The 23,992-nt window shown below is 40.5% G+C and overlaps 3 protein-coding genes across 3 annotated transcripts; 2 read left to right on the forward strand and 1 right to left on the reverse strand.

Annotated features, from left to right (window-relative positions):
- Nucleotides 1–473: 473 nt before the first annotated feature.
- Nucleotides 474–12,499, reverse strand: KVR01_009203 (uncharacterized protein; the record flags this gene model as incomplete). The annotated part of the gene is made up of 3 exons (XM_044783984.1): nt 474–8,906; nt 8,972–11,447; nt 11,565–12,499. 3 exons carry the CDS (start codon nt 12,497–12,499, stop codon nt 474–476), a joined length of 11,844 nt encoding a protein of 3,947 aa, XP_044641705.1.
- A 1,006-nt stretch (nt 12,500–13,505) lies between these two features.
- On the forward strand, nt 13,506–14,631 carry KVR01_009083 (uncharacterized protein; the record flags this gene model as incomplete). The annotated part of the gene is made up of 2 exons (XM_044784277.1): nt 13,506–14,032; nt 14,088–14,631. 2 exons carry the CDS (start codon nt 13,506–13,508, stop codon nt 14,629–14,631), a joined length of 1,071 nt encoding a protein of 356 aa, XP_044641585.1.
- Nucleotides 14,632–16,286: 1,655 nt separating this feature from the next.
- Nucleotides 16,287–17,486, forward strand: KVR01_008899 (uncharacterized protein; the record flags this gene model as incomplete). Its single annotated transcript, XM_044793514.1, has 2 exons — nt 16,287–16,923; nt 16,975–17,486. The coding sequence occupies 2 exons, from the start codon at nt 16,287–16,289 to the stop codon at nt 17,484–17,486; spliced, it is 1,149 nt and encodes a 382-aa protein (XP_044641401.1).
- Nucleotides 17,487–23,992: the final 6,506 nt, after the last annotated feature.

Raw genomic sequence — 23,992 nt, forward strand, 5'->3', positions numbered from 1 at the left:
ACCCTTTCTTGGATTTAACTCTTTTCATCAACTTTAGAGTTCCGGTATCCCGGGTCCGCGTGGTCCGGCCGTCGTACGTTCTCTCATCAACCCCGCGATTCCTGACCGACAACTCATGCCTGCTGTTGTGCGCGGTTCTTTGAAATGCTCTCAGATCTTCACCCTACCAACCTACCAAGGTCTTGCTGTAAAATCACCACTGTCTTTCCACCTTCAGGTACCAGGAGCATTCTGATAGTGAAGCGATTATTTGTAGCCGTCAACACATACATGACTGGAGTCGAACCTTGCGCATCGAGTTCCCCTGCTCACGGACTCCGTTGAAGTTTTCGCAGTGGCGCAAAAAGCCAAATATCAATATTATGCATAGTATGCTATTTACTTAGGCATGCCCTGAAGCGAAGAGCCAACCCGGTTAAGTCCACAATGCTTTTGTGAATTCGTCACAGAAGAAAACACATTTCCCTTTGTCTTCACGCGGAATCAGGCCCACGCAAGAGTCTAGGATACCGCGCTTCATCACCCCTCTCAACCACGGCGTCAAGAAATGCCGCTAATGCCGCGTCCATTCCTTTCCCTTCAGCTTCGGTCACCCAATCCGCCATGCTCAAGCTCCTGAAAGGGTGGCCAAAACGAGTTTCCATGTAAGTATGAAACTCATGGACTGGCACAACATTATCCTCGGTGTGATGGATTATTCTGATTGCACCATAGTACACCCCAACGTTCTCCTCGCTAAGTGAATGAAGAATCGCTTCTGCTGTTGTTGGCAATCTGCACATGTCGATGAATCCAGTGAATGTAGCCAAAGATGGCACAGCTCTCAGCAAGGCGGAATACTTGTGGATCATGTTGATAGCGTCCATCTCGTCAGCGTCCTCTGACATAAGATACCCTGTGCGATGAATCGAAACGGGTAGACCGGTTGCGGCTGAGCACTTGTCGAGGTAGGTCTCACTGGCCCATTTCGTCGAAGTAAATCCTTCTCGACCGAGAGATGCAGGTGGATAGTGAGATGAAATGAGTCGCTCAGGATACGAGTCTTCGCCACTGAAAAGAATTACGCGGGGACTCGAGATGTAGTGGAACTGCACTTTCCTATCCAGGGCTATGTTGGCCAGGAACTTGGTCGACTCCACATTCTGGACCCGAATGGATTCATAATTGTTCAAGCAGGAGCCCTCAGCCCCCGCATGGATGATGATGTCGACGTCTCTTCTGAAAGCCTGTTGCGTTTCATCTGAAAGGCCGAGAGATGTTTCTCCAAGACTTCCAATGTGAAGAATGAGCTTTTTGCTTTCTGGTAACCCAAGCGCTTGTTCCTGAGTGAGTGCGACACAGTGAATTTGACCGACGGACGTGTCGTCCAGCAACAACTTGAGGAGCCACAATCCCAACCCCTTAGCCGCACCTACGAGAACCACGGTCTTGTTAGTCCTCGGAATGATGTGGGGGGACATCGATCTAACGCCATCGACTGCTGCATTCATTTCGAAGCGAGTTTGTTCATCCCAGAATTCCCAGTCAATGCCTTTGTTCCTGGAGTCTTTATTTCCCCGGATCATAGCTGCCATGGAGCGGAGGGTACTTGCTTCAAACAGCTGAAGCAGAGGAATTGAAATTTCCCATCGGTTCTTGATCCTCTTCCGAAGATTGACTAAAAGCAGGGAATTGCCTCCCAGTCGGAAGAAGTCAGAATGCGGATGAACACAACTTGACTGAAGAATGGTGTTGGGGAGCACTTCCTCCCATAGGAGGCATAAGTCTCGCTCTAGAGACGAAAGCGTTTCTTGATCACCCCGATGGGTCGCAACGGGTATCGGTATCTTGTCCAGTGAGGCTCGGTCCAACTTTCCGTTGCGGGTCATAGGGAGTTGCTCAAGCTCGATGATGATTGAAGGCCTCATGTACTCCGGAAGGGGAAGTCTAGCGGGGAGCGATTGCAGATAATCGTGTACATTCTTGATCTGAACACCAGAGGCGATGACAGCAAATGCAAGTAAAGTCTTGTCCTCTCCTCGAGCAGTGACAACAACTTCCGCGAGCTTCCCGTCCGCAATCTTGAGAATGTTAGCCGCGATATCTTCGAGCTCGATGCGTATGCCTCGGATCTTGATTTGGTTATCATCCCCGATACGTCCAAGGACAACAAGCGAGCCATCAAGAGTCAGATACCCCGAGTCGCCAGTACGGTACATCGTCTTCCAGCCACGGTCCATATCTTGTGCGGTGGCGAATGTATCTGGGACAAAAGACTGCGAGGTCATCTCGGGCCGGTCCAGGTACCCTTTGCTGACACCCGCACCGCCGATGCAGACTTCTCCGGCGCAGCCGTCGGCCACCAAGTTCATCATCTCATCCACGATGTAGACTGAAACATTTTCCAAGGAATGACCGACAGGTACAAGGTCTAAGCCGTGTTCCCCATAATTGACGCACTCCATGGTTGCGAATATACACGTTTCGGTTGGTCCGTACACATTGAATACGCTCACACCTGGCGGAATCGTCTGTTTGAACTGGGACGCAAGCTGGGGTGAGAATATCTCACCCCCGACAATCACGTTCCGCAACTCTTCGCACGTCGCCATTATTTCCGGCGCGTGTTGAAAAATATGCTTGAACTCGACAGGAGTTCCGGCCATGATTGTCACACCTTCTTGCTTTGCGAGATTGATGAGGGCTGATGGATCAGTGCGCTGATCTTTAGAAGCAATGACGAGAGTGCCGGCATTCGACAAGGCGGTGAAGATCTCGAAGGGACAGAGATCGAAGGTCACGCCGGTTTGCTGTAGGATCACCTCCTGCCCTAGCCGTATTTTGAGGCGGCGTGAGGACGCTTCGATCAGGTTGGTGTAGTTTTCGTGCGTCAAAAGTGCTCCCTTGGGCGTCCCGGTCGTCCCGCTGGTGTGGAACAGCGCAGCTGGTGCTTGAAGACTAGATGAGTTGAATGATTGACCCACAGAGCTTTGTTCTAGGCTTGTAGAAATATCCAGAATCACGTCTTTAGCGCTCGACTGAAGCAGCCACTGGGAGAGGCCGGACGTCTGTCCATGATGGAGAATTGCCTCCGGATGACAGTCTCTCACCATTGAAGCCAGCCTTTCTCGATGATTTGTAGGATCGAGGGAGACCACAATAGCCCCAGCCTTCAACACGGCTAGGTATGCGAAAACGTAGTCTGCGGAGGGCTCAAACAACAAACAACAAAAAGGCTTGGCACCTCGGGGGATCTTTCTGGCTCGGAGAACAGTCACAATGTTGTTGACCTTTTGAGTCATCTCTTCATAAGTGAATATCCGTGACCCGTATTTGATAGCAACGTGGTCTGGGTGAACTTCTGCAATCCGGTCAATCTGATTGGAAAGCGTGACTGTCAACCCGTCTGTTTGCCGTGGACCTCGACCTCCCAATCTGTTACCACTTAAGCCACCAATGTTGCTTAGCGCAGGCGACTGGTACATGGGAAGATCGGCCACTTCGCATTGTGGAGCCTCGCATGCTGACTCCAGTAGCCGACAGTAACAGTCCAAAATTGACTGTGCAGCTTCCTTCGAGTACAGAGATTCTTGTGCAGCCAGGTGTATGAGGCACATTCCCTCGGGAGTATCAGTGATGTTGAGTCCTAGGTCGTACGGGTTACCTGAACTTTGTGATTGAACGTACTTCAGCTCAGCGTCACCGATTGAGCTGAGGCCCATGACACCTAGTCGATAGTTGATGATAACTTGGAAAATAGGGCTGTGCCGAGCTGTGCGGGAAACCTGTAGTTCATCAAGCAATGCGTCCAGGGGAATGGTGGAATTGCTGAGAGATGCGAGGATCTTGGAGGACGACATTTTGCAAAGGGCGTCAAAGGTATCGCGCTCCTGGACTTGGACTCTGACCGGAACGATGTTGACAAAGCATCCTGCCGTCTGGGAGAATTCAGTACCTGATCTTCCTGTATCAACGGTACCGATGCAAAAGTCTGCGGTCTTCGCGAGTCGAGACACCATCGACGCGAGCACTGCAAAGTAGAAATGAAATGGTGTCACATGGAGTCGACTGCTAGTATGCTTGACACGAGATACCAGCTCCTTGGGAAATACCGTATCGACTATGGTGGTTGGGTACTGATTCTTCGCCTTCCTGGTTTTTATATGCGACATGGGAAACAGAGGGAGTGCATCAGGAATCCCTTTGAGCTCGTTCTTCCAGAACTGGATCTCTTTGGAACAGCGACCATTGTTAACGATAGATCTCTGTTTGTCTGAGAAGTCGATATATTGCGGAATAGTGGGCAGGATCTTCCCTTCGTAAGCACGAGCAAGATCTTTGAGGAGAATGATCCAAGTGAGACCGTCGATAGCGATGTGGTGACTGGAAAGGATGAGAGTGCATCGGTCGGGCGAATGTCGGATGACCGTCAATCCTAAGCAGACACCGTGTTCGAGATCCCACTTTCGAGCCTTCATGTCTTCATACTCTTGCGCTGAGGTAACATCTGTTCCGTCTTCCATGAATTTGAAAGGGCAGGCTGACGTGGCTGTCACAGCTTGCATCGGCCGCCCTGAAGCTCGGTCCTCGTAGAAGGAGGTGCGCAGGATCTCATGCTGCTCGGTAAGCTGTCTGAACGCGTTTTTGAGCCGGTCAATATCCAAGGCACCGCGAAGTTCGTACATGGTGGTCTCATTGTAGGTTGTCGGATCTTCCAAAAATCCCTGTAGAAACCAAAGTCGAGCTTGTGCGAAGGACATCCGGGCTGATCTTTGCACAACTCGTTGCTCTTTGCGCTCTGAAAAGTATTCATCCCTATGTTCGGCTCTGCTTTCAAGAGACACTGAGGTCATAGGAGTTAGGGATGATGCATTGGGTGTACCTGGAGTTGTTTTGCTGTCCGATATAGCGAGCGTCCGTGATCCATCAGTGACAAGGATGTTTAGCTGTGGTGTCCTCGGCTCAGGGTTGGCCACAGTCTTCGGGGGCTCTCCCTTCACACAGGTGGTGCTTTTCTTGGTGAATGTGGCTGAAGCCTCCCTACATATAGAGTCTGCAGAGGCGCCGCTAAGAATGTGCAGAACAGAGATCTCAGTGCCGACAATATTGCGGAACCAAGTCTGAACTTCCATCGCAAGAAGTGAGTCTAAACCAAGACTGACAAGAGGCAGGTCCATCTTGGCACTTCCAGAGGGAAGCTGTAAAAGACTTTCCAGCCTGTGGGCAAACGCCTCGCGCACCTTGATGAATACGATGCTCTCATCGCTCGCGGACTCTAACACAGCGCGGAGATTTTCAATAACTGATGGACCAACGCTTTGAATGGCCGACTCCTTCTTGTCCCTCACATAGAACCCAAAGCGAGGCTCATTGGCCCAAAAAGGCCGCTCAGCTTCGTTGTCGCTGATGGCCAAACCAGCTATGAGCTCGCTGTGCGAAGCAAAGCCGGGACGGCCGGCCAGAATACCCTCCGCGAACATAGTGTGGACTTCAGCTTCGCAGAGAGCCAGTACGCACATACTGCGCAACTTCTTGGCGACAATAGGATCTTGACGGGTAACATAGCCAGTGTCCGAGATCATGCCAACGTCGATAACGGATCCAGCCAAGCCTCTGCGTCTTCGGTCGGCGGCAAGTCCAGACATGAACTTGTTCGCCATGTGATAATTGGATTGACCCGGTGTTCCAATGACGCTGCCCGTTGATGAGAGCATAATAAAGAAGTCTAGATCCTGGCTGGCGAAGACATGGTCAAGATTGATGCTGCCATCAATCTTGGGTCGGAGGACACTTTGCATAGATTCGACGTCCATTTGCATGAAGAGCTGGTCCGACAACACCATTGAGCCATTACAGACGCCGGCAATGGGAGGCATTGTCTTGGCGATCTCGTTCACAGCCTGCCTGACGCGACTAGGATCCGTCACGTCCATGGCCATGACCATAACCTTAGCCCCAAGGTTTGACATGGAGTCGACCCAGCTCTCGCTGACTCTAGGATTTCTGCTGGCCAGCACAACGTACTTCACGCCATATTTGATCATCCACGAACAGATTGAAACCCCGACGTCGCCAGTGAGACCGACCAGAAAATAAGTCTTGTCAGCCCTGAAAAGTTGTTGGGGTTCGACTGGTTGTAAGTCTGCTCGGATTGGGATGCTTCGAGCCTGCCTCCAGTCAATAACACTTGCATTGGCATCCTTGCTGCCCTTCATGGCCTCGCCTATCGGCACCACCTTGGCTACCTCGCCTGGATCCAACAACTTGACCAAACATACAGTGGATCTGTAAGCGTCTTGTAGCAACTCCGATAACTTTTTATCTGGGGAAGTGATTGGGCAATTCCAGAAACTTCCACTGGAAGACGTGAGTACCAAGGTGAAAGAAGACACCTTGGCAAGAATTTCGGAACGGTCGGCATCGCTGATTGAGTCACCGAAGATGACGATTGCTGTCTTGCGAGGCACAAGCGCCTTGAGCATTCGCGTCGGTGCGCGGGGCGGCATATGAATATCGCATTTTGGGTCCGTCGAGGTAGCAAAAATGTCAATACCGCGTTTGTTCGCCAAAAGTCTGAGAAGATCGCGTTTGGTGCTGTCAAGGTCATGAATCCAGATTGTGTGACCGGATGGCACTGATCGTACCCAAGCCTGGGCAGCCAGTACAGTAGACATGACAGCGATGGCTTTTGGCTCGATCTTTGCTGGCAGCATTTGGTCTCTTGGGACTTGCAGTACTGATGAATTCATGGAAGATAAAACAATCACCATTTCGGAGTCTTTCTGCCGTATGCCAGCGCAAAGATACTGGGCAGGTTGGAATGGCAACAGGTTGATTGGTCTCAAGCACGAGAAAGAATTCTCGATCGTGTCAAGACCGGGATTTTCTTCACTGATCTTTGGGCTAGCCTTTGCCTCAACCATTGCACCATCGAGGCTGACCTGGATGACATGACTCTCAGATGTGACATATTTCACAATGTGTCTCCTATCCGAGTTGGCACGCTCGTTGGGGTCTTTGTATTCCCGGATACGTGGAATGAGTAGCTTGCTGTTTCTGAGACAGAGTTCGGTTTCCAGGGACCAAAGGCTATCTCTAGAGCCCGTACTGTGAATGATTGTCATCGTGAGTTGAAGCACACGCTGAAGAATGGAGTTGACATCAAGCTTGGTGTTTCCGTCGATGTCCACTACTTGGAGGAAACCTCCTAACGCGGGTTGTTCTGCGCGCAAGCCTCGGCACAGCCCAATCAACATGCTTGAGTAAGGATTAGACGTCGCCGCATTCTTTGTGAAGAACAAGACTCCTCGAGCTTTCTCAATCATGGTTTTGAAGCTGGAAAGGACAGGATCATCGACTCCAGCCTTGAAAATGGGCACATCTAGGTCCGCAAGACATAAGACCAGAGACTGCGCTGGGATATCAGAAGGCTTGATATTTCGAATATCAGGACAGTGAACGACGTCGTTGCCAAAGGATGCCAAGCGGTTCCGTACAGAGCGGGCAATTTTTGACGTGGCAAGCGTGGACCCACCAACTATAGTAAACGGAACATAGCCGGGAAGCATGTGTATATGGTCCAATGGTTGTCGGAAGGCATCAATGCTGGGATCCGTAGCTTGACTGACGAAGGAGGTGAAGGTATGAAGCTCGTCCTGTTTCTGGTCATGGCTGAACAGATCAACACCGCTGAACCTAGCACCGCGCAATTTCTCATCCCAGGTCTCAATTGTAGCTACCGGTCCAAATCGCCGACAGTTATCTCGAGCAAGCCACCAACCCTCAAGACCTCCCATGATCACTTGGATTCTGAGATGATCCGAAGTTGGCTCAGTAACCACTAGGAAACCTCCCGGCTTGAGAAGACCTCTGACACGATGAAGCACGGCTCCGATGTCTTCTGACACGTGCAAGACATTGGCCGCGATTATGACGTCGTATGATGGGGTATCAAACCCCTGCTCTTCGAACGGCTGTCCAATGTCCAGCTTCTTGAAAATCATCTTGTGCACGTGCGCCGCGAATCTCTTCTGAGCTTCTGGGAAGAAAGCAAGGGACACATCGGTAAAAGTATATGAGCCAAAGTGGTTGCCAATCGTGTCAAGGACAGCTGAAGTGGAAGCTCCAGTTCCGGCGCCAAGTTCAAGAATGCTTGCGTTTGGGTAACGATGCGATATGGCCTCCAGATATGCCGAAATCTGACGTTGGGCGTTCCGAAGGCCAAGACCCTCTCGATAGAAATGGCTCAGCTTGTCGTCGGCGAAAAGGATGTGCACCATTTGCTTCTCGTTTCGAAAAACACTGCCGGCTTCATCTCCCACTCGGCGAAGTAGTTCGAAGTCAACCTGGTCCTGATTCCTTTCCATGATCGCGTCGATCGTCTTTCTGGTGTCGGTTACCCAGTCGCGACATGGTCCCTTTTCCACAGTTTCCTTCAAAGCCGAAAGCTGCTCGAACATCAGCTGTTCATGGGGTTTCAAGCTCTCAACTCCGACCTTGCTCGCCTCATTCAAGAGCTTGCGGCAGAAGAACAAAGCGACCCTTTCTGATTCTTCCACCGCTGAATTTTGAGGTGGGTTGAAGTCGACCTCGAACTCATCTCCTTCGAGCAAGTCAGGTTCCCATTTTGTGTAGGCGAAAAGGATACGATCGTTGGATGCATCTGGCCTTCCGAGAGCTGCCAGGCCCATCCCCTCGAGCTGTATAAACGGCTGGTTGAAATTGTCATGAGTGGAATAGACACTGACGTCCCCACTAATCTTTGTTGCCGATATCACTGTTGAGAAGGCATCGATGAGTACTTCGATATGCCCACTTTCTGACGGGATGAGAAGATGTCTTGGGTTGACTGTGATTCTTTCGAAGCTTTGAGGAAGGTACGCAGTCCAAAGTCTTTCGGATGCTGGGGCGTTAAAAGCGGCGAATACCTGGTGCCTGTTAGTGACCCCCAGAAGAAGACCTTTGAAGGAGTGCGAATAGCATAGAGACTTACTGGCTGTAGAGCTACATCGATCAATGCTGGGTGGTAAAGACCGCCATAGTTGATCTCGTCAGCAAACCAGGACGCTGTTGCCGTGGCAATACCATCAGCTCGACGCATGGTGTTCAGACTCTTGAACAAGTCTTCGTATTCTAGTCCAGTTTGCCTTACGGAGTTGTAAAATCGGTCGGCATCCAAAGGTGGAACTGATGCAGCCAGCGGATCCGCACGGGCAGGGAGAGCATCATCATGTGGTCTACCCAACGACACAGAGATACACCCGTAACAGGTCCTGTCCATCTTCCCCGTCTCCGCATCGGAACACACGTAACACGAGAATTCTGCTATGATGCATTTCTCATCTTTGTACGTCACTTTGGCTGATGTGACCATCTCGATCGATCTTGGTCCCTCGTCCACCTTGAGTGGTCGCTCGAGATTGAGATTCTTAATCTCAATCAGCGACATTGACTCTTCGCTGCTGAGAAACTGTGCAACTTCCAGCATCATCGCAATATATCCAGCTGAGGGAAATAGAACCTCTCCTTGAAAAGAATGCCCACGTAGCCACGGAAGCTCCTTCAGACTCAAGAAGTTGCGCCAGCGTGGTTCCCAGTCTGAATCATCGGGGCACCTGTGACCCAGTAGCATGCTCCCGTCAGTCTTTCCTCCAGATCGTAGGCGATAATTGCGTGATATTCTCGATTCTCGCCAGATTGGTGCGTCATGGTCCCACGAGTATGTAGGGAGATCATGAATTACCGTCGGGCTAGCAACTTGATCCTGCCAACAGCGCTGATATCCGTCGAAGTCGAGGACAGCAGCCCCAAAATTAGACCATAGGAATCCCTGCAGCTGAGTAATGCTCACAACACAGTCTTCTCCACGGTTCATGGTTCCAGTATATGGAATCTGCCTGCCCAGATGTGGTCGCACAGTCTGTTTGACAGGCCCTTTAAGGGCTGGGTGTGGTCCAACCTCGATGGCAACATCAAATGGCCCGCCATTGGTCAGCGTTGTCGTCACTGCGTCGGAGAATAACACAGGCTTCACCATGTTCGCAATCCAGTATGGCCCACTCAGGTCGTCCAGATTTTGATCCCAGTACCGGTCTGCAGTTCCGTCTACACTTGAAACCCAGACACATTTGCCCGTTCTAAGTGGTTTGATGTCGCATTTGTGCATGGCCTGCAGGTAAGCCTCGGAACACGCTTCCATGTGCGGGGAGTGATAGGCCTTGTCGGTCATCAGAACTCGGGCGAAGATCTTTTTTCCATCGAAAACCTCCTTCGCCTCCCTAATGGCATCAACGTCTCCCGAGAGGGTGACGCTGGAAGGCGAGTTCTTGGCTGCGAGACAAATCCTGCCTCTGAACGCTTCCTCTCGACAGAAGTCTTGAGCAGCTTCCCCACTGATTCCAACTGCCATCATGGATCCATACTTGGCCATCTTCGCGTAGAGGCCGCGGTAGAAGGCAATGCGAATAGAATCGGCTAGTGAGAGTATACCGGCCGCGGACAGCGCCGCAATTTCTCCGGATGAGTGACCGACCACGGCGTTAAACTTAATCCCAGCGGACTTCAACATCCGAGTCAGCCCAATTTCTACTGCCGTAGTTGCGGGCTGTGCGATTTCAGCTTCTGATATGCGACTTTTTGCAGCATCTTTGAGTAGTTCTTCTTTCAACGACCATGATGGGGGATCAGGAAGTGTCGACAAGGATTTGTCACACTCATCAATGGCCGTCCTAAAAATAGGGCTGTGCCGCAGCAACTCTTTGCCCATACCAGGCCACTGGGCGCCTTGTCCAGTGAATATACCCAAGACGCCAAACCCTTCGGATGGGGATACTAGATCCGAGGCAGGTGTTCCCAAACTCAGTTGTGTGCCGGCAGACTCTGCAAGTGCATTCTCAAGGCTCTCAAGAAGAAGTTCGCGTGACGTTGCATGGAACGACTTTCTGAGATTGAGTTGGCTTCGTCGTTCCCATAATGTCCAAGCTAGGTCATCAAGACTGACATCCTGGTTGTCTTGCAGGTAGGTCGTCAACCGTCGGATATTTTCGAGTAGTGAAGTTTGCGTGTGAGCGCTGACGACGATAGGCGTAGAGAAACTTCTGACTGAAGAGTTCTGGGATGGTTGCGCCTTAGATGCTTTCTTTGTATCGTACGATTCCAAGATGACGTGTGCGTTGGTTCCTCCAAAGCCGAAGCTGTTCACACTTGCGCGTTTTGGTTGCCCAGCCCTCCTAGCCGGCCAAGGAGTCGCTTTTGTAGGGGCTTTGAGAACCAAGCTATAGGGCTGAACTTTCGGATTGAGGGATTTGAGGTGCTGGTTTGGAGGGATTGTGTCATAATTCATCGCGAGGACAACTTTGATGACACCTGCTAAACCTGCGCAACCTTCCAAGTGCCCGACCACTGTTTTGATAGACCCCACGTAGAGGGGATCTAGTTCTGCGCCTGTGTCAGTATCTTCCGAAAAGAAACTTTCGAAAATTCCCCTGGCTTCTGTAGGGTCACCAGCTTGAGTTCCCGTTCCGTGCCTATTGAAGTGTTAATGAGCTGATAAGCCAAGGTTGGGAGAGACGAGAACCAAAACCCACGCCTCGAAGTATTGGCATCTGTCTTCAGCCTTTGACGGGTCTAGCCCTGCGCCTTTGTACGTTTCTATAGCCAATTTTGCCTGTGCAAGTGCGCTAGGCATCGTGATTCCCGGCGTTCGACCGTCAGAATTGACGCCGGAGTTGCGAATAACAGCCTGTATCGGATCGTTGTCCCTCAAAGCCTGACTTAGAGGCTTTAGCAAGAGCGTTGCCACACCTTCTCCTCGCGCATATCCGTCTGCCATAGCATCCCACATCTGGCACTTCCCCGTTGGAGACAGCATTCGAAGCTTTGATTCGCTGATGTACATGTCTGGTCCGAAAATGAGATTCGTGCCGGCAACAATGGCAGTTTCCGCTCCGCCACTTCGAAGATCCTGGACGGCAAGATGCAACGCCACAAGAGACGATGAGCAAGCAGTGTCTAGGCAAATAGATGCCCCGGAAAGGTCGAAGAAGTATGAAATTCGATTAGCCAAGATGGCACGAGACGTACCAGACGCAGTGTAATGCGATAAGTCTTCGGTGTCCCGGTACTGGATCGTCTCGTAGTCGCCCGTCATCACACCTACATATACTGAACATCGCGACCCGCGGATCCTTTCGATGGGCGTCCCAGCAGATTCCATAGCCTCGTAGGTTGTCTCCAAAAGCAACCTTTGCTGCGGGTCCATAGCTTCTGCTTCCAGGGGACTGACATTGAAGAACGTGGTGTCAAAAAGCCGAGGATCTTCGTCGAGGAAGTAAGACTTTGTAACATTTGAACTCCCATGATGCTCGCCGTTGGGGTTATAAAACTTCTGAAGATTCAGACGATCCTTATCCGGATCTCTGGATAGATCTCGTCTGCTGTTGAGTACTTCCCAGAGCTTGGCCGGTGTGGTGGCGCCTCCAGGGAAACGATGCGCCAATCCAATTATTGCAATAGGCTCCATGGTTATGCAAAACCCGTCAAACTAAATGGTTGATATGTTTTGTGCTAGTCTTAGACTTCTTTGAGGCAGTAAAATGTCTCTGAAAACCTTTGGAGGCCCTGCGGAAGTCCTGAAGTCGTGGTTCGCTACCTAGGTACGTAACTCCATTGACTTTATGCACAAAATTTGAATACGGCCAGGAAAGCAGGGCTTACAGCTCTGGAAGTCAACGATGCCGGAGTCTCCTGCGCAGGCTGCTCGGTCGGGCTATCTGCACCCTTCTACCGCCGCTAATCGACTGACAAAGGCAATCAGGGGGATCCTACACTGTCCAACAAACCTTATCTGTGTATGCAACACTATTTTGAAAACACGTGTATTCTGAGGGCACAGGCTCCATACTTGCCTCTTCGTACCTTACATTGCCATCTGGACTAATTGGAACAACAAGAAAGTCTATTTCGTGCCAAAACATGGAGGATGACCTCGCGACTCAGTTCCATACGTTCCCGGCGTCTCCGGAGTGTACGGTCAACAGGAGGGTGAGCTTAAGAAATGGAGACTTCGCAAGATTGTTGCCCGAAGCAAAGGAGTGCGGCCACTGTGTTCTAGGCCTGCGACGACTACTCCGTGACAGGGTACCCGTCAGGTCCCTTGCTGAAACAAAGCTCCTTACTCGAAGAATACCAGGGTAAGACCACCATTCACCAGATGAGACCACCGTTCCCGACTCGATGACGGCCAAAATGTCGCATAATTACAATACCTCTTGTAGTACACAGTAGATTCGTTACTAGGTCGGATCCCTGGTTTACTAAGAAGTGCTGACTCGGGACTGTTCTACCTAGCCCACGGGTGGGGACATTCGCGATTCGGCTCAGCGGCCCTCTCCACGGAATTGTGTTCCGTAATGCCACAGGGGGTGCCCATCTCATGAAGCTCTGCCTTCAATTGAATAATATTGTCAATGATGTACTCATCGCGTAACAAACCTTGGAAGACTTCAGCCGTGCAAAATCCGCAAACAATGACACTACTACCAAAATCACGGAACGCGGTAATCGTTCACGGCCGGGAAGCAGCGAAATTAATCACGACCTCAATACCAGTATTATCACCTACGAACGTTCTGGTCAAGACAGCATGTGTCGGCCTGAACCCATCAGACGTGAAGATGATCCAAGCCGGTATGCCTCAAGGCTCCATGGCCGGGCTTGATTTTGCGGGGATCGTCATATCAAAAGGTACAAACGTTTGCTCAGACATACGACCAGGAGATCGAGTGTGCGGAGTGGCATTCGGGTACAACAACAACAACAATACTACCGGTGCCTTCTCTGAATACGTGGTGGCTGAAGAGCACACGCTCTTCCGCATACCCGACAGTATATCCTTTGAAGAGGCTGCTACTCTCCCTTGCGGTCTTCTCACAGGAGGCATGGTTCTGCACAATACCATGAAACTCAGAAGCGTGCAGTCGGAACAAACAAGATACGCCCTGGTCTACGGCGGCAGCACGGCATCTGGCCTCTGCATGATCCAATTACTGAGACAGTGAGAAACTCGAGGCTCGCATTTTCATTTCTTAGCAAACTGCTGACATTACCAGTTGCGGATTTGTACCAGTAGTCACATGTTCGCCACACAACTTTGACCTCGTCAAAGAAACAGGAGCAGAAGCAGCCTTTGACTACCAATCAAGCACTTGCGCGTGTGACATTCGCGACTTTACCAGTAATCAGTTGGCCTACGCAGCGGACTGTATCACAACAGCAGATTCGATGAGAATCTGCTACGAATCACTTGGTGCTGATGGAGGGCGCTACGTCGCGCTTGATAGCTTCCCGATAGCGAGCCACTCGCGGCGGGCGGTCCGACCGTCATGGGTCTTCGCGATGAGCGCTTTTGGATCTGCTGTTGACTGGGTCGCACCGTACAGATGCGATGCTTCGCCGGCCGACCACGACTTTGCGACAAATTGGATGAAAGAGGTTAGTAGACTTGTTAGTGACGGGGTCGTGAAGCCACTCAGACATCGTGTCATTGGAGAAACACTTGCCGATATTGACAAGGGGCTTCAAGAGTTGAGAAGTGGTCGGGTCTCGGGAACTAAACTCGTGTGTCTTGTCGACAAGTCACTGTTTGAGAGATAATGCGTGAGGTCACAGGACGACATCGCACACCGGGATTGGCTAAAGTGAGGCATTATTTCCAAAATAAAGAGTTAGAACGTGAATTTAGAATATAAATAAGAGCCTTTTATCGCCATTTAGGTTCAAACTAAGTTAGCTACTACTAGTATATATTTAAGCCACCCCCTCTAGGTAGAGCACTTAAATTTTATACTTTTTAATAATATTTTTAATTTAAATTTTAATTAATAATGTTTTAAAATATTTTATATACTACTATATAATCGGGAGCTTATATACATACTGAATATATCTATTTAATAAGAGTCTTTTTAACTAAATTACTAGAAAGACCACCTTTAAAAAATTGCAGTGATTACTGCAAAAAAGCGTCAGCACGTGCACGAATAAAACAGGGGGGTGCATCACTTCGCTTGACACAGACAGCAGTTTGATTCAAATTTTTGTTTGGCTTTTTTGATCGTGCTATGAAACTTTAATACCAAAGCCGCCCCAGTCGTGCCGAGTCGTGCCGAGTCGTCCCTTCTATCCGAGCAGTCAGTCGTACCATTTGACATTGCCCTACTTTAGCAAGTGCATAAAGGAGCACTCGCCTCTGGCGAAGAAGCGGGGTTGCTGAAACTTTATAAGCCCGTCTGTGCCGGGGATCAAGCCAGGGTGGAGCTGAGGTAGGACTAGGTGCAGAGTCAGTTGAGCATAGATAACAAGGGGCTTCAGCAGAGCTTCAATAAAAGAAAGATGCGCTTACCATGCTTTCTAAAACAAGACCCAAAACAGACACCAGCATCATAGCCACTCATCACAGAGTCAGCGAACGTGGATCGGCATGGTGACAACACCCGTTGGATCGCCATTTACCAGAATTACAACGATGTCGCTCGACAACAATTTTGCAAACATTCCCCAGCTGATATTCTTTGCATTGGCTACTGGCCTTTCTCTTCTCTGGTTGACTCTCCACAACCTCGATAAACGCCTTTCGAGAATTCCAGCAGTGGGCAATGCAACAACCAAAGATGCAAGAAGGAAAGAGTTCCTCTCTGGTAAAGCCAGGGATCTCTATATTGAGGGCTACAAAAATGTGCGCAATATCAGAAAACGGTGTATAGGCAAGGCTAAGTGTCTTTTTAGTTCAAAGACAGTACTTTTCGTATCATCACTGCTAGACGTATGTATTTCGAGGCTTAGCAGGATTTGACTCATTGATTGACCAGCTCACAGAATCCGAGTGTGTTGTCGTATCGTCAAAGTTTTTAAACCATCTGAAAAAATTGCCTGAAGATATTCTCAGCTTCAATGAGGCAGTAGAAGAGGTAAGAAACAATTACTTCGGCGTACAATATTGAAGTCCTCGTGTATGGGTTCGGACGTACATGGAATAGAAGCCGAACCAGCTACAATAATTATTCTGACTCATTCTTATCCCAGGCTCTTCAAACCAAGTATACTAAGATTACAAGCAATGTTCCAACAATACCTCATTCGATCAAAGCGTCACTTAACCCAGCACTTTGTAAGCTTTTGCCAGACGATGAAATTGAGAGAATTATCTAACCGGAGCAGCTCGCTTGAACCCAACAATCCTAGACGAAATTACGGATGGAATTCAAGCGGAGTTTCCTGAATCAGCAAGATGGACGGAAGTCAGGATTAGTATGAAATTGGTTCACATCGTTGCCAAGACATCGGGCCGCATCTTTGTCGGGCCTGATCTTTGCAGAGATGAAGTCTATCTGGATGCTGCCATCAACTACACACTTGACATGACGAGTGCTATCCAAGCTGTGGGCTTCATCTCACCTTGGCTACGACCATTTCTAGCCTGGCGAGCGCCACAGGTTCAGAAGTTGCACAACCGTTTTCAACAGGCCGATGACTTTCTCCGGCCAGTAGTAACAGCTCGCCGCCGGGCTGCACACAATCAAGATGGTGGAAAGCACAATGCAGACGATATGTTGCAATGGCTGCTGGAGTCTCAAGATAAGTTTGGTGAACAGACTGATCGGGAAATATCCAAGTATCAGTTAAGCTTGACCTTTGCTGCCATTCATACTACGACGGCAGCATTGACTAACTCGTACGTATCCTTTCCGAGGTTGTTGGGATTTCGACTGATCTTTCGAAGTTTCTACACGCTTGCCGCAACACCGAATCTGATCTTGACATTGCGGGAGGAAGTTGAAGAGGTTCTTGTCGATACATCCGGAATCATCACCAATACAGCGATAACGAGAATGGTCAAGTTAGACAGTTTTCTGAAAGAAATCATGAGGTTCTACCCTCAAACTGCCAGTATGTTGTATTGTCTGTCACAGGAGAATTTGAACTAAGTGATCATCGCAGCTGCATTTCAACGCAAGGTCTTGAAGCCAGTAAATCTACCGAATGGGGAAGTTGTTCCTAAAGGGGTTATTCTCGAAGTTCCATCGCACGCGATCAACTTTGATGGAGCACTACACAAAGATCCAGAGAAATTTGACGCATTAAGGTTTTACAAAATTCGAAAAGAGAAGGAGGCCGCATTGGGAGGCCAGATGTCTTCCGAGGAAGCCTTTGTGGAAGCGGCAATAAGCAACCAGTTCACCAGTGTCGGCGATACGAGTTTGGCGTTTGGATATGGAAGGCATGCCTGTCCAGGGAGATTCTTTGCGGCGAACCAGATCAAGATGATCCTCGCAACTGCTCTTTTGAAGTACGATCTGAAGATGCCGGAAGGCTGCAACGAGAGATTCAAAAACCTCGCATTCGGATCACAGGTAAAGACCTCACATTGGCTCCCTACAGTTCAGCTTCTAACTCTATCACAGTCGGTCCCCGACCCCTCTAAATGCATCATGATGAGATTGCGGGAATAGATCTGTACAAGCATAATTAGCCACAGACTTAATACGGATAGGTGTTACCTTTCTCAGTATCATTAAGGGATGAAGGATTGAGAGACAAGGCTTTCCGCTCAGCGGATCACCCTCAATGACCGGACGACTATTCGCCCTCAGTAGAGATCTATTTTAGCTAGACACGAGTACAACGTCGTCTGTCTCTACTCTTAGGGTCAAATAAGCGAGGGACAATCCATGGTGTTGCCTGACGAGAAATAAGACCCATTTCCTTTTCTGTTATGCGAAATGGAGAATGTGAATATTTAAGATTAAAGGAGCTCGACATTCCAATCTCACAGTCGCCTCACATTTTTGTCATAAAAGGTATACAGCGCATAGCTAAGGCCAGTCATTCCATCTGTCCATGTCTCGACAAGCAAGACTTCTTAAAATTAAACTAGATAAATACTACTCTAATAATAATATTCTTTTTTAATAATAACTTATTTTATTTACTTAATTAACTTTATAATATTAAAAGGTTTTAATAATTTTTTTTATTAATTTTAAATATAAAGGTTTAAATTATAAGCTAATATCCACTTACTTAATAATTATATCTACTTATTTAATTTATATTAATTACTTATTTAATATTAGTTTTTTTAAGTAACTCCCTTATATTTATAAGTACCTTTTAAGTTAGTATTAAGAGATCTTATAGTATAATTTTCTTCTTTAATTTTTAATACTTTTAATATAAACCCCTTCTACACCCCTTTTAATACCTCTTTTAACACCCCTTTTAACACCCCTTTTAAACCTTCTAACTTATATATATTTAAATACTAACTAAATATTTAAATATTCATTAAATATTAGGAGGTTAGAAGTTAAAAAAGTAAAAATAAAAATTATATTCTTTCTAACCTTCTAATACTCTTTCTAATTTTTTAATACTTTAAATTTTTAACTTTTTAATATTTAGTTAATATTGAAATACTTAATTAATACTTAAATATATATAGTTTTACTTCTATTTTATATATATTTAAGGATATATATAGCACCTTTATATAGTAGTAAGTACTTAAAACTTAGCTTAAAAGAATATAATATTAATAATAATAATTATAATATAATAAATACTTATAACTTTAACCTTATAATATATAAATAAAATTAAAGTATTATTTTAATAATAATATTAACTAGAATTATAAATAAAATAGCCTATAATTTAATTACTATAAAGAAATTATATAATAAAATTAAATTTAAAAATAGTTACTATATAAATAACTTATATTAAAAGAAGCCTAGCTAAAAATTATTCCTCTAAATATATATATATATATATATATATATATATACTAATAAGACCCTTATTAAGTAAGTTAATACTATAACCTTTATTTAAATATATAGCTATTAACTTTAAAAGAACTTAAAATAAAAAATAATTTATAATATACTACCCTTAAAACTTTTATAATAAAGTATTAAAACTTTTAAAAAGAATTCTAAAAGTAATTTATAAAAAAATAAAAAGAGGGTATAATAAGCTTATCCTCCTTTAAATTTATACTTTTATTATTAATAATTATTAACTCCTTAATAATATAGAAAAATATAATAAAAATAAAGAAAAAAGTAGATTTAAAGTTCCTTTTTAAAAGAACTATAAGAATATATATAAAGCTATTAAAGACTTTATATATAAGCTTTAAACTAAAAAAGAAATGAGTAGCTAAACTAAAAGATAGTTATATAGTATAAAAGAAAAATATAGTATAGCTAAAGCTACTTAAATATATTGAGTTAGTAAGGGCCTTTATACTTATAGACACCTTATATAAAAAAATACCTACCTACCCTTCTTTTAGGTAATTAAAAGAATTCAATCTTTTTTTATTTTTCTTTTAAATATATTTAAATTAAAAAATTTTTATTATCTCCTTTTATTTTATATAGGCGCTTTTTTGGGCCTGCAATTAGGCACTTAACTAGCCTATTTGCACTCTAATTTATTAGTGAACAACTATAAAAAAACCTTTTATATAAAAAGAAAATTTAGTTTATATATGCGTTTATATTTAATAGCTATATTTACTAAATATTCTAATTATTAAAAATGGGTTTCTAATTATAGGTCTTTTAATAGCTATTAATAAAAAGCCTGTTTTTACAACCTAATTATATATATAACTTTATTTATATATGCTAAAAAAATTAAAGCAAGCTTTTTAAAAACCTAAAAATAATTGCTAATTAAAAATAATAATTATTATTTTAATATAAAAAAGAATAGTTTATTAATATGGGAAGATATTTAAAATATTAAAAAATTTTAAGGCGCTTTTAAATAAAAATCTAGCAAACCTTAAAGGAAAGGTGGAGTAATTTTCTACTTATTTTGGTATAAAATAGTTAAGGAGTAAAACCTTTTATTAGAAAATTTAAAAGTGGTAATATTTGGGTAATAAGGGGCTTGCAATATACTTTATAGGTGCAAAATATTAAAATTATAAATTTAATTAAAATGCCAATTTTATTTTATTTATATAAAACTATTAGGTAAATTAACTAATATAAAATTTATTTTAAATAAATTTATTTATTTTTATTTTATTAATAAATAAGCTATTATATAAATATTTATATATATATATATAATTTAATATTTAAAAGGTTAAAGTTAATATAGGCGATTTAATTCTTTTTTAAAATATTATTAGCAATTTTCTACCTATAATAATAATAAATTTAGGCCAAAACTTATTAAAGCTACTTAAATAGTTAATACTTTTAATTTTAATATTTTTAGTACTATTAATATTAAAAATAACTATTAATAAAATAATTTTAATAATAGTAATTTATTATAATTTATATTATAACCACTTAAATAAGTATTTATTATAAGGGCGTAATAGTTTTTACCTATTTAAGCAAACTTTTATAGTTTTAAACTTAAATTTTTTATAGGTAAAAATATTATAAATTATTTAAAATATTTTAATAATACTTGCTTTTTTTTAAATATATTATTTAAACTAGCTTTAAATATATTAAAAGGTTTGGCAGCCTTTTTAAAAATAGCTATTAAAATTAACCTTTATATAGCTAATATAAATGGCTAGGCAAATTAAAAAACTTAATTAAAAAATATATTTTAAAATAAAAATATTAGCTAATAATATATTTTTAATTAATAACTTAAATAACTTATATTAAATTACTTTATTATTAATATTAACTTTTATAATATATAATTTATAGCTATAATTAATTACTTTATAAATTTAATTAAATAAATAGGAGCTAGCTAAAAACTTTTAAAAAAGCTTTTCTTTTATATTATAAAATAACTAATTTTAAATTATAATATTAAAATAAAGCATTTTTAAAAAAATAATTATAGCTAATAGAATATTTATAAAATATAATAAAAATATATAAAATAAAATTTAATAAAATTAAAAGCTATTAAGTATAAGGCTAAAATAAATATTAAAACTATTTGGTAATTATATAATTATAACAAATTTATATTTTATATTTTAAATAATACCCATTAATATAATTAATAAAGAATATTTATAAATATTAAAGTATATTAAAATTTATAATAATAAAGCCTATAAGTTTAAATTAGCTTTAATAAACTAGTTAACTAATATTTAGCTAGCTATAATAATAAAATAAGAATATATTACTTTTAATAATAATTTTGCAAATATTAAATTTTAAAAACTTTAATAAGTTTTAAAAATTAAAATTAATTAAATAATTTAAAAATAAAAATAGCTATATTTAAATAGTAGGCAAAAAAACAAGCTAAGCAATTTATATTAAAATAAAATATATATAGCATTATAAAGTGTAATATTAACTAAAAGTATTTTTAAAGTAGGTAAAAACCATAAAAGTAAAAACTAATAACTATTAATAATATAAGCATTTTATATAAGCTAGTATAAAAGTAATAAAAATTTGGCTATAATTTAAAAAAGTTTAAAATTATAAAAATAATTTAAATAATATTAATAATTAAACTAATTTGTAAATTAATATATTATAAAAATAATATAAAAATAAATTATTATAGCTGCCTAAATATTAATTATTTTGCTATAAAATATTTAATATTAAAACTAATAAAAATAAAAGGTTTTATATTATAAAAACTATTTAAGAATTAATTTTAGCTTAAATTAAAAGATAAAATATAATAAGAAATTATAAAACCCTTAATTCTTATATAGTTAACTATTATAAGTTAATAAAAGGAATTATTATTTATATTTATAAAATTTTAAATATTTTTTAATAAGGTATTAATAAAGCTTAAATATTTAAATATATAAATTTAATTAAAAAAATAAAATTTATAAAGGAAATATAAGTTTAGCTATTAATAAAATACTTTATAAATTTTAAGAAAGCTTTTATTTTAATTTATAATATAGTTTAAAATAAATTAGCTTAATTATAATAGCTAATTTAAAAGGAAAAATTTAATATTTTGGCAAAATACTTATATTTAAATAAAAAAGCTGGGTAAATAATAATATTATATTTATTAGTTAATTAGTTAGAAACTAATATTAATAGGATAAAAAGAAGAAGCTAAAAAGCTACCTTTTTTATTTTATATAATAGAAAACCTAAAAAGGAATATTTATAAGTATTAAACTTTAAAAAAGATTACTTAATAACTTTTATAAATTTAAATAAACTTATATAGCTTAAAAATACTTAAATTATCAAGCTAAAAGCTAACTTTATAAAATTAAAAAAGCTAAAAGCTAAAACTAAATAATTAAATTTTATATTAATTTTAAAATTAGTTATTTTATAATTTTTAAAATACTTAAGGTTTTATATAAAATAAATTTATTATAATTTATTTAAAGCTAGGTAATTATATTATTAAGTATATTTAAGTAGTTTAAAATAAAATAAAGGAAATAATATATATAAATAAGAAACTAGCAACTAGTATTAGCTAAGAAATAATTTATATAGCTTTATTTATTTTTGCCTTTTAATGGCATAAAATATAATTATAATTAAATTCTAAATATATAAAAATATTTAATTTTTTAAAAGTAAGGACTTTTAATTTTCTTTAAATTAATATTCTTTTATAAATAATAAACAATAATAAAATTATTAATAATAAAATTATTAAGCTTAATATTATAATAAACTAAATACTAAATAAATATATAGCTTAAATTAACCTATTATTTATATAGTTTAATAGCCTAAAAATATAAGTATTTTAAGCACTAATTAATATTAATATAATAATAAATATTATTAATGCCTTTATATATAATAAATTTTACTATTTTATATTTCTTTTTTTTTTAATTGCTTTTAATAATATATTAATTAATATAGTTAAAATAATAAAAATAAATATATATATAACTAAATATTAAAATTATATATTTTTTATAGTTAATTAAAAGGAGTTAATTATAAAGTTTTACTAGAAATGCCTTTTTTTAATTAAATTAAAATAATATTTATTTATTTTTAAAAGGGTAAAATAAAGGTAAATTTTAAATTTGGCGAAGTTTAACTTATAGTTATAATTGGTTTAAGTTAACTTATAGAACAATTTAAATAATTAAAAAACTAATTACTAATTTTAAGCTAAAAAAATTAGCGGTTAGTAATAAGGAAGTTTTTAATTAAATTATTAAGGTTTTAAAAAAAGGAGATATATTTATTTTTTTTCTTTTTATATTTAATATTTTTATTTTTATTAAATAGCTTTGCTTTTTTATTAAGGCGAAGTTAGTGGCTATATATAAAAAGGAGTTTAATAATAATAAAGAAAAGTATAAATGCAATTATTATTAGCCCATATATTAATAGGCTTTTTATATATAATAATAGCTATATAGTAAAGGGTTTAAATATTTTTTTTAATTGGTAAATATAATATATAAAGTAATTAAAAGGAAAGTTAAGCTTATTAATAAATTTAAAACAAATAAATTAATACTTAAAAATAATTTATTAAAAAATAAAAGCTTAAAAATATAAGCTATATAATTAAATATATTAGCAATAAAATATAACTAATAAACTAAGCCCTATTTTATAAAATTACTATTAGGCTTTTAGCTTATAAATAAATAATAGAATATTTTATTTAAAATAAACTATAATAACTTTATAAAGGCTAAAAGAATATATTTTAATATTTGCTTATTAACTAGAAAGAAGCTTTAACTTAAAATTAGTTCTATTTTAGTAAAATTATTTTAAAAATTATATTTAAATAAGAAATTAAAATTATTCCTTATAAACTATTTTAATTTTAAAGTATTTTAATATTTTATACTTTCTAAAATAAAATTATTAAAATGCTTAAAAGCAACTATAAAAGGAGTATTTAAAAGTTTAAATTATTATATAAAAATAAATAGTTTTTAGTTATAAAAAAAAATAAAAGGCTTAAATTAATTAATAATATATAAAAGTATAATTAATTTATAATTAAAAATATATTTATTTTA

This window comes from Diaporthe batatas, assembly GCF_019321695.1.
Source record: "Diaporthe batatas strain CRI 302-4 chromosome Unknown Contig00011, whole genome shotgun sequence".
NCBI lineage: Eukaryota > Fungi > Ascomycota > Sordariomycetes > Diaporthales > Diaporthaceae > Diaporthe > Diaporthe batatas.